General features: G+C 44.4%; 1 protein-coding gene and 1 long non-coding RNA gene across 3 annotated transcripts in view; both read right to left on the bottom strand.

Annotated features, from left to right (window-relative positions):
* Positions 1-4,612: 4,612 nt before the first annotated feature.
* On the bottom strand, positions 4,613-5,643 carry LOC119368298. Its single transcript, XR_005176595.1, has 2 exons — positions 5,128-5,643; positions 4,613-5,034 (listed from the first exon to the last, which is right to left on the bottom strand). It is a non-coding gene; the product is annotated as an uncharacterized LOC119368298 (long non-coding RNA).
* Positions 5,644-6,713: 1,070 nt separating this feature from the next.
* Positions 6,714-11,122, bottom strand: part of LOC119365563 (28 kDa ribonucleoprotein, chloroplastic-like) — an 8,227-nt gene continuing 3,818 nt past the window's right edge. Inside the window, exons 3-5 of one of the 2 annotated variants that reach the window (XM_037631202.1) lie at positions 7,900-8,175; positions 7,236-7,464; positions 6,714-7,126 (exon numbers count right to left, since the gene is read on the bottom strand). In XM_037631202.1, coding sequence (XP_037487099.1) covers positions 7,312-7,464; positions 7,900-8,175 — 429 coding nt within the window. In that variant the 3' untranslated portion in view covers positions 6,714-7,126; positions 7,236-7,311. Of the gene's footprint in view, positions 7,133-7,235; positions 7,465-7,899; positions 8,176-11,122 lie in introns of both variants that reach the window. The other variant, XM_037631201.1, reaches the window with a different exon arrangement.

Here is an 11,122-nt window from a genome sequence, read left to right as displayed (position 1 = left end):
GAAAAGCACCTTCTAGATCTCTTCATGCGTCGTGCCGAAGAATCACTGCAGGGTCCAAGGGCCGGCTAGATTGAACTCCCACATATGGAGAGTCTGGCGCTGGCAGGGGAGAATCTGGCGAAAAAGCATCACCTGGATCACATCGGCAAGGCTGGTGTTCTTCTCTATCATACTCTTAACACGCTTCTCCAGCATCATCACCTCGTCGAACGATGCCCAGTCCATGCCCTTGTTAAGCCACGACGTAAGCCGCATTGGAGGCCTGATTTGAACTGAGGAGTGGCGGCCCATGTGGCGTCACGAGGTTCCATGATATAGAACCACTCATGTTGACATCCCTTCACGGTCTCCACAAATGCCTCCTTGGGCCAGGTGACATTGGGGAGCTTGCTCACCATGGCGCCACCGCACTCCGCATGTTGACCATCGACCACTTTCGGCTTCACATTGAAGACCTTGAGCCATAGGCCGAAGTGGGGGGATGCAAAGGAATGCCTCGCACATGACGATGAACGCCAAAATGTGGAGGAAGGAATTCGGGGCTAGATCGTGGAAATCTAGCCCATAATAGAACATGAGGCCACGGACGAAAGGGTGGAGGGGAAACCCTAGTCCGTGGAGAAAGTGGGGGATGAACACTACCCTCTCGTTAGGCTCCGGAGCGGGGATGATATGCTTTTTTGGCAGGGAGCCGGTGGGCGATGTCCGCGGCCAAGTACCCCGCTTCCCGGAGTTCCTTGATGTTCCTCTCTGTGATGGAGGAAGCCATGCACTTGCCCTAGGAGCCAGATCCGGACATGGCTAGAGTGTTTTGGTGGCGGCGGAGAGGATTGAAACTTGGGTGCTGGAGCTCAAGGATGGAAGGGCTGAGGAAGAAGAAGGCGTGAGGTAAAAAGATGGGTACTTATCCTCTTATCAAGGCAATGAATATCAAGAGCCTCCTCGCAAGCCTTAAAACTCGCCTATTCCCAAGGGGTCGTGCGAACGGCATGGTTGGATTACCCAAACCCGTATTTATGAGAATCCCGCAATAAGAGGACACGATCTCTGCTTTGACAAGACGTGTCAATGGAGGATGTGCCTCGAAACACGAGGCGGGAGGCCAAAAACGGTTCAAAATAATAATAAGGCCAGAACGTAACGTCTCACCGAAAAAGTTGTCAGTGGACATGACTTATTTTGTTTAAGTATTTCACCCTTGTGGTTCAGGGTTGTAACTGTTGTACAGAGCCGAATATAGTTCTTTTGTTCAGCTGCTTTGGAGTATTTGGAGGAGGAACCCGCCTTGCAATGTCGAAGACAATCTGCACACCAGACATATCATCATTGAAGCCTGGTTCAGGGCCTACTGAGGGAGTCCTGGATAAGGGGGTCCCCGGGCGTCTGGGCTATGTGACATGGGCCGGACTGGTGGGCCGTGAAGATACAAGATAGAAGACCTTCCCCTGTATCCGGATGGGACTCTCCTTTGCGTGGATGGCAAGCTTGGCGTTCGGATAAGAAGTTTCCTTTCTCTATAAACTGACTCTGTACAACCCTAGGCCCCTTCGGTGTTTATATAAACTGGAGGTTTTAGTCCGTAGGGATAATCATAATAATACAGGCTAAACATCTAGGGTTTAGCCATTACGATCTCGAGGTAGATCGACTCTTGTAACCTCTATACTCATCAAAGTCAATCAAGCAGGAAGTAAGGTATTACCTCCATTATGAGAGCCCGAACCTGGGTAAATATTGTGTCCCCTATCTCATGTTACCTTCGATCCTCAGACGCACAGTTCGGGACCCCCTACCCGAGATTGACCGATTTTGACACCGACAACTGGACCTCTATAAGTGGTCACGAAGAATATTTAAAAACATCCTTCAGAGAGTGAAATATTTGGAGAAGTATCATGAGTGGAGTTTGATTGATTTCCCCAACTCTCTAATCTCTGCAACCCCTCTTAATAGTATGGATGTTCTTATGACTCAAAAAGTAATCAGAAAACTTTCTGAGACATCGAAGAACGTTGTCTTTTGCCTTTTTGAATAGTTGGGATAACCGAAGTTCGTAGACCAGTGTCCCAAGATAAACTTGACAACCGACGTTAGTTCTGGCAAATCAAATTGTAATCAACGCCAAAATCTTAACTGTGTGACAACTGCGCTTTCACTAGCCTATGATACGACCATATGCATCATTATTTTCTACTTCAATTTACCTTCTTTGAATGTTATATTTCACATTATGGTGCAATTCTAATGCCTTTTCTCTCTTAAAATGCAATATACAAAGGGAGGGAGATTACCGACAGCTGGAATTTTGACCTGAAAAAGCTAATAAGAGGTAGCAATTCTCCGAAGCTCAAACTAAAGTGTGGATTTTTTAAGAATTATTTTGGAATATATAATGAATTATGGAGCAAAAATATGCCAGACGAGCCCCAACCAGCCACAAGGGCAGGTGGCGTGGCCAGCCCCTCGCTGCGCCACCTGATCTTGAGGGGTCCTGGTGGGTCCCCTTTCGAAGTCCTTTGGCCATAAAATCCAAATTAACCTAGAAAAACATAAGAGGAGTTTCGTGACTTTTCGCCGCAGGTGGGTGTTAGTGACCGCTACACCGGCGCCGCAAACGCACACACCCAAATCGGAGGCACACGCCACCCGACGCGAGAGGTAGCAGGCTAGGGAGAGGGCGGTGGCGTCCTCTCATCGCCGTCGCGGGTTGTCGATGGTGCCCGATGAGGACGATTGTATCCGTATGGTTGTCTACCACCACTCACTTACGACGGCGGAGACAAACGCCCATCGGCTCCATCGAAAAAATACGAAGGTGCTCCGGTTAAGCCTGGAGTAGTCGACGCTTGAGGTGGCGAAGAGGTGGGCGAAGGATGCGAGAGCGACAAAGCTCAAGTGGCATCAGAACCGTGTCATCCTCCTCTGACGTCACCGACAGCTTCGACGATCCCCCCCACCCCCCACCCCCGCCTACCGTCGACACGTACACAGACCCCCGCCTACCGGTGACCAAAAGGGCAAAGGACCGGCGAGGAAGTGGTGAAGAAGCTCGCCCTCTCTTTGTCTTTATTTTAATTCTTAGTAAGTTTAGTTTAGAACCGATGCTTGCCAGCTGAACTGTGGTGCTCTTTTAGTCTATGTATGGATTATGTGGATTTCTATGTACGTATTATGTCGATTTCTATGTTTGTTTGTTTAATGCCCATTTGTTTTGTTGATGATCTACGTAGTTTAGTTTCATGTTGCATGAGTAGTACTAGTATGGATTCATGGTACCAGATATGAAGTGGGACGCGTCCGCAAATGTATAGGGTGCCAAATTTGGTATACGTGGTTGTGGATGCTCTTAGCATGCTAAAGTTGTTGGAGAGATACCACAAAACATAGCAAAAGATAGACTGGACCAGTGGTTTATTCAATAGTTGTAACTACAAATGATGAGTCCTTGGAGAACATTACACGACAGTGCCACTAGGGGGAAAAGGTATACTACAACTTGAGATATACTCTGATGATTTTATATTTCTTTACAGAGAGGGTAATTGTTAGTTGCAAGCACCCTCTTTTTTAGAAGCGTTAGTTGCAAGCACCTGAGTGTCTGAAAACAGTCCGTAGGGAACTCAAGGTCCAGAGTAAAGATTCAAAACATATTGCACAAGCATGTTAGTCTATGCAGCTTGCAATTTGCTGCCTTTATTGGGCTTACACGGAAGCAAAGCAGACGAAAACATCATTAGCAAGCAATGGGACTGAGATCTTAAGTCCTTGACTATTTGGTGTTCTAATTCGCCCTAATGACTATAATTGAGTTATTACTGATTGCCCGCAAGTGTAAATACATTGGACCGATCTAGCGAGCGGTCGGCTGCTCGCTAGTCGTCCCGAGCGGCCGGTCTAAAATAGACAATTTTGGTCCCTAATCCATAAAAGGTAATAATGTGTCCTTTTCAATTCTATTTAGAAAAAGTACCACATACTAGAAAAGTACTACAAAAGCATACATGTGAACAGATATGGACATATTTAATTTGAATTTTTAAAATTTTTAAAAAGTCATAATTATTAAACCGCGCTTCGGAATTAAGATTTGTTTTACTGTTGGAACCTCGTGACGTGCTCTTTGAAAATAGATCCGCATGGGGATGTTTCTACGAACTAGTCTTCCTGCCAACTAAATATCAATGTATGTGCAACTAGACTGCATTGTCGTGCCAACTGAACATATGTGTGTGCTAATAGTCCTGCCAACTAAACATCAATATGTGTGTAACTAGACTGCATTGCCGCGCCAACTGAGCATATGTATGTGCAAATAGTCCTGCCAACTAAACATCAATGTGTGTGCAACTAGACTGCATTGCCGCGCCAACTGAGCATATGTGTGTATCTAGTTCTGTCAACTAAATATCAATTTGTGTGTAACTAGACTACATCAACTAAATATCAATTTGTGTGTAACTAGACTACATTGTCGCGTCAATTGCGCATATGTGTGTGCAACTAGAGTCCTGTCAACTAAACATCAATGTATGTGCAACTAGACTATATTACAAGCCAACTAAACATCAATGTGTGTGCGGCTAGTCTTCCTGTCAACTAAACATCAAATGTGTGTGCAACTAGTCTTGTTGCCAACTAAATATCAATGTATGTGCAACTAGATTACATTACAAGCCAACTAAACATCAATATATGGTGCAACTAGACTATATTACAAATCAATTAAACACAAAGTAGCTGAATATAAGACATCCTGATTACATCCATTACTATGCTGGAGAGTGTGCAACTTTGGATGAAAAATCAGTGGCACCGCGACCAAAGAAACGGCAGCTCTCCAATTTGTGCTCGTCTTGCTAGATTCAACATGAATGCACCGAGCAAAGAGCAAATAGCGGACACGGAAGAACTCCATTTCCTAGCAATCTTCCTCACGAACCTCCACCCGCGCTTCCTCCTCCTGCCCTCTCCCAGCTAGAGCAAGCTCGTGCTTCCTTCTGTCCCAACCGCAGTGGCCACATCTAGAGGTTCCACCTACAGCCCCGCCCAGATCAAGGAAAGAGAGAGAGAGAGGGACAGAGAGAGAGAGAGAGAGAGCAAAAAGAATGGATGAGGAGAAGACGAGACCTTCCTTGGGGGCACCAGGCATGGCGTCGGGGGCACGAATCGAAGCAGAAGCGCACGCCATGGAGGGGCACCCAGGTCAAAGAATCCCTTGTCGCTGTCGGCTGCCTCATCTAGTCTGGTCGCTCGATCTCCCTCCTCTCCACTCTGCTCTTCTCTCGTGACAAGGGGAGGGGGTAGGGGACGGGGACGGGGAGAGGGTGGGGGCAGATGCCCGCAGACTGTGGTGAGGTGTGATTCTGCCAGACGAGGTTTGGGTCAGCGGCGGAGTGGCCAGAAGGGGAAGGTCTTTCGACCATGTGGCACCTGGCTAAGCGCGCATCGATAGGAGGGAGATCGAGCGGCCAGGAGACGGCCGCCCGTTCTCTCTGAATAGCGCGCGTGCACTTTTTAGATTTTAGGAAATACATTAATGAAAACTAATAATTCTTCGGTTACGCTGTACTAAAAAAACCAGTGAAGTTTAATGTATTTTCTTTTGAGACCCACAAGGGCTTTCAATTTATTAGTCAGCGCTTCAGATTTCCTTTTACTCCCTCCGTCTGAGTTTATAAGTCCTACGCGTATACCTAGGTTGTTAATTTTATCACCCTAATATAAACTATATAACATAAAAATTATATCTTTAGAAAATAGAACATCTGAAGTTTATATTGGTATATAACTTGTATTAGGTTGGTCAAATTGACAACCTAGGGGTACGCGCACGCCCTGTAAACTGAGAGAGAGGGAGTATTTTGATTCATTGATTACTATTATGAGTGTCGCAACTGATAGGGAAACCTATGGCTGTTATTACATCAAAAGGATAGAGCATCTAACATGGTAGGTTTGTAAGAAAGTACTCCCTCTTATACTTCCTCCATCCCAAAATAAGCGTCTCAACTTTAGTAGTCCCTCCGTCCCATAATATAAAAGCGTTTTTGACACTAGTGTCAAAAACCTCTTATATTATGAGACGAGGGAGTAAAACTTTGTACTAAATCTAGTACAAAGTTGAGACACTTATTTTGAGACCGATGGAGTATTAGTTTACAGAGGAATAGCATATAAACTTGTCAAGGAAGACTCAGGTTTCAAGGTGAATGCGACTGACGAGGGTTGCCAAATCCTGATCTCAAGCACCAACTGGTTCATGCGTGATTGATGTAGAGCTGATCAGGTATAACCTGGATGATGTTCAACTGACGTTTCTGCGGTTTGGTCTCGTCAATAAAAATGGTGGAACTAGGGGGAGACCCCTTTTGTTGAAAAAAATGGCATATGTGCTTCCCATTCCCGAAATTTAGTACCATTAGGACGCAGAAAGAACAATCTCAGCTGTGGCTTTCGTAAAAGCATGATCCAGTAGTTACTTCATATCTGGATTTCATTTTCATTGACATGCCTTGATGTTTTCAATTCCATGTTGATCGCATTGGTTGCCGTGTTTCTCTTTCTTGACAATGGAAGAATTCCAACGCATCAAGGACATACATAGGTAACACAGCCGAGCTTGCCTATTTTTGTTTTCCATTTTTAGACCTGGGGAACTGGTTCTAAGTTTCCAATAAAACAAATCAGGAGGGTTTTCTCTTCTAGACAGGGAAAAAACGAAAATAACAGATGAATATTAAGTGCAGTTTGAGAATGCCTCATTGCCGAAAGCTGATCAGCAAGCTAAGGAATATTACAGTAAATTGGATCCAAAATCAGGAAACTACAAGTATCTCGGAACGACATGGTTCATGGTCACAATGGAGTACAAATAAGTATTCCCTCTGTAAAGAAATATAAGAGTGTTTAGATCACTAAAGAAGTAATTTAAACGCTCTTATATTTCTTTACGGAGGGAGTACTGATCACTACAATAAGCACATGACTTGTATTGAATACTGAAGCCAGGTACTCAAGGACGACGTTTCACCTTGATCACAGCTAATGCCCTTTGTTTCCATTTTTCTTAGTAGCATCTTGGCAGAAACCTTCGCTGCAGTCTTCGATTACAATTATCACCTCTATTCTGTATCTACAAGAAAAAGGCACCATTTCTGAGTTTGTGCCAAATACTATGACCAAGTGAAATGATAAATACATTAGTTATGCACCAAGTAGTATAAAAGAATTTCTACCTGTACAATGAGTTTCCGCATCTGCACTTCTATCAATAAGGCTACTGCAACTTTCTCCCAGTACAGTACTATTAGACTACTGTTTATCTTCACCTTCAACCTCACCACCTTCATCAGCCATCACACCTTCTGCCTGCTCATTAACCTTCACGCCTTCAACTTCACCATCAGCCTTCACACTTTCTTTATCCTCCCGCCATCTTAGGATAACAGGCCTTTCCATAAGTTCCTATCAAACAGAGAAACAGAAACTTAAACACCATACTGATTAATGTGCTTGTAGTCTAACATCCCTTCCATTTGATTTTTGATTAAGTATGTAAGGAAATAAGCCAGAAGACTCGTTTTACCATATAACAGTGCGATAAAAAAAATTGGTCACTCAAGCAAGAGACCTTATCGAGTTTTTCGTAAATAGATATCTCGTCAAGCATTTCACAATATGGAAAAGAACAGTACACTTAATTAAGCCAAAAGAGGCATGCTAATTGCTCGTCAAAAATTAAATGAACATAAAACCAGCAAAGATTTCTGAACTGTAGATAACAAGTCTGTGCATCAAGCATGACAGTTTAAATACCCCGCAGAGTTAATTTATGAATGATTGATCTCGGTCCTTGGCTAAATTGTAAAACTGATAGTTAAGTGTTCATCAAAATTTCACCTTTCCATTGAGTTCAGTGAGAGCAGCCTCTGCTTCATCTTTTGTTCCAAACGAAACAAAACCATACCCAGCTGATTTTCTATCTTCAAAGACTATATTGGCAGAAACTGGGTTAAACTGTGAGAAGAACTCCTTCAGATCAGCAGACCTTGCTTTCCATGCAAGATTGGAAACATAAAGCTTGTACTTCGCGACAATGGTGTCCGGAGATGGTGGTGGAGCTGGTTTTCTGAAACTCTTTGAAAATTCCACCTTGATGATCCTTCCCATGACATCCTACAAATGATTGTGATGCGGAATTTAGTACTCCCTCCGTTCACTTTTGTAAGGCGCGGAAGAAAATTTCCGACAGCCCCAAAAAAAGGGTAATGGACAACAATACCCCTTCCAATCGATCAATTGAAATTCAAAAAATATCGGAATCGCCTCGCCCAGCGCATCGTCGCCCACCTCGCGCCCGGCTTCTCCTCTCCCAGTGCGTCGTCGCCCACCTCGCACCCGGCTTCTCCTCGCCCAGCGCGTCGCTGCCCACCTCGCGCCCAAGATCTCTTCGCTGCTCACCTGGCGCCCAACTTCTCCGCCCAGGGTCTCCCGCTCATCGCCGCCCAGGATCTCGTCCTCATCGCCGCCCAGATTCCTGGTCACCGCCGGCCCCAGGACCACACCTCGCCGGCCGCCGGCCACCAGCCCCAGCGCACCTCGCCAGCACTGCCTCCCTTCTTCCCCGCGTCGTCGGCAAGGTGCAGCTAGCCCTGAGCCAGGGGAGCCAGGGGAGAAGGCCCGGAGAAGTTGAGCTCGGAAGCCGGCATAACTCCTCGCCCAACACCTCGCTGCTCCTTGCCCAGGATCTGCGTATTCCACAACCTCCAGGCTCGGTGATCCTTGTTGGCTTCTCGCTGAAAGCCGGCCCAGCTCCTCGTCCAGCACCTTTGATGGTCCAGCTCCTCACCAACAACATCAGTAGATCTTCAACAGCAAGGAAGAAGCAGATCCTCAACATCAACAGCAGCAGCTCGTTGGCCCAATTTCAAGCATGGTAGTCCCAGATCTCAATTTCACTCCACCTGAAGAAGGCAACGAAGAACCTGAAGAAGAAAGCAACAATGCTGGTCAAAATTCAGGTATAATTTCTTCTAATCTTGCATCAAATTATGCCTCGGAAGTAACAGAGAAGGGATTGCTAAGATTGAATAGTGCATATGAGGAAGCTTCATTTTGTTCATAGGTTATTCAACAAGCAACATTTACATTTTCAACAAGCAACAGAGGTCTCCTGGACATTAATTGTAGGGACATTTTCAGTTTTTGTCTCATTTGCTTATAGGCAAACTGAACAAACTCCATGTATGTGTGTGTAAATAAACATATACTCTGACAGCATGTATGTGTGTGTAAATAGGCATATACCCTGACAGCTACGTGTTCATGGGACCCCTATCTCCAATTATTTGAAATGCCTTGCCCAAGCTATCAAAGAAGGGTGCACGACACTCATGCGTTAAAACAAAAATGGCTACATAAGTTTCAGTTCAGAACCATGCCAAGAGCATAGCTCCAAATATCTATTTTCAGGCCAAAATGTCCCCTTACCAGGTTACATTCACATATAGACAATTCAGTTCAGCAGGAACAAAGCCTATCTGACCAGTTTCTCTTGAACATATTTACCCTCAAAATTAGCATATACCCTGACAGCTACGAATGGAAAAGAAATTGCTGCAAGTTAAGTTTAGTTTATAATCTATTTATATTTACAAGTTTTGAGGTATACGGAACTGAACACTTTAGTTTATATTTACAAGTTTAGTTTACATTTATATTTTCAGCAAGCAACATTTATGTTTATATTTACAGCAAGCAAAGCAAGCAATACTCCTATCCTATGGAATTGTTGTTGCTATTGTTGACCTCTTGTTTACATTTCCAGCAACCAATTTTTAATATTCTTGCAATAATTAATTTAATTATTCTATTGCTATTGTAGGAGTACAAAGGCAAAGGAATTGGCTCACTGATGCGCAGAGATATGCCGCTTACATGTCCTTGGAAACCCTCCATAAGAGTAGAGGAGGCAAGTTCAAGAGAACTGATAAGAAGGACGTGGCTGCAATATTTGGAGCACATGTTCGAGTTATTCAAAGAATATGGGAGACGGCAATGAAACAGAAAGGCCTTGGTCAGGAGGTGGATGTTTCAAACAAAAGAAAGGAAAATTGTGGAAGAAAATCTTATGATGATATCCTATCTCTCATTCCGACAATTCCCTTAAACAAGAGGTCAACTATTCGATCTCTAGCCAAGGCACTAGGTGTAAGCCCTACTACACTATACAAGAAGTTCAAGTTGAATAAGATAAGGAGACACTCCAACAGGGTAAAGCCGGTACTGACAGAGAAAAATAAGAGAGATAGGGTGGATTTTTGCCTCTCTATGATAGATGAGGCAACATTAGGAGATGTAAGCCCAAGTTTCAGGAGTATGCATAATATTGTTCACATCGACGAAAAATGGTTCTCCATGACCAAGAGAAAGAGGAACTACTATCTGCTGCCTGACGAAGAGGACCCGGAAAGACCTGTCAAAAACTCGATTGGAAAAGTGATGTTTCTCACAGCGGTAGCAAGACCACGGTTTGATGAAGATGGGAACATGACATTCTCTGGAAAAATTGGGGTATGGCCATTCGTGAGAGTGACTGCAGCAGCAAAAAAAAGCAAGAACAGGGAAAAAGGGACATTGGAAACAAAGCCTGTCATAGTGACAAGGGATGTGATGAGAGAGTACATTATACAGAAGGTTGTGCCAGCGATTCAAGCATTGTGGCCTGCAGATGATGATGGACAACCCATTTTTATCCAGCAAGATAACGCGAGAACACATATCCTACCTAATGATCAAGCATTCGCAGAAGCTGTGGACGAAAGTGGCCTGGACATCAGAATAATGTATCAGCCTCCAAATTCTCCGGACATGAACGCCCTGGACCTTGGGTTCTTCAGCTCGATTCAGTCGCTAACAGACTGCAAAAGTCCGAAAACTATTCCAGAGCTGATTAAAGGTGTTCAAGAGGAGTTCGATGGATATGAAGTTTCAAAACTTAACAGAGTATTCATAACTCTGCAGACTTGCATGGTTGAAGTAATGAAGAATGGTGGAGCCAATAAATACAAAATCCCGCACATGAACAAGGATAGGCTAGAAAGGCTACAACTGCTACCGCCCA

The sequence above is a fragment of the Triticum dicoccoides genome, chromosome 2B (assembly GCF_002162155.2).
Source record: "Triticum dicoccoides isolate Atlit2015 ecotype Zavitan chromosome 2B, WEW_v2.0, whole genome shotgun sequence".
NCBI lineage: Eukaryota > Viridiplantae > Streptophyta > Magnoliopsida > Poales > Poaceae > Triticum > Triticum dicoccoides.
The sequence above is the reverse complement of the archived record's forward strand: the minus strand, read 5'-3'. Positions and strand labels throughout refer to the sequence as shown.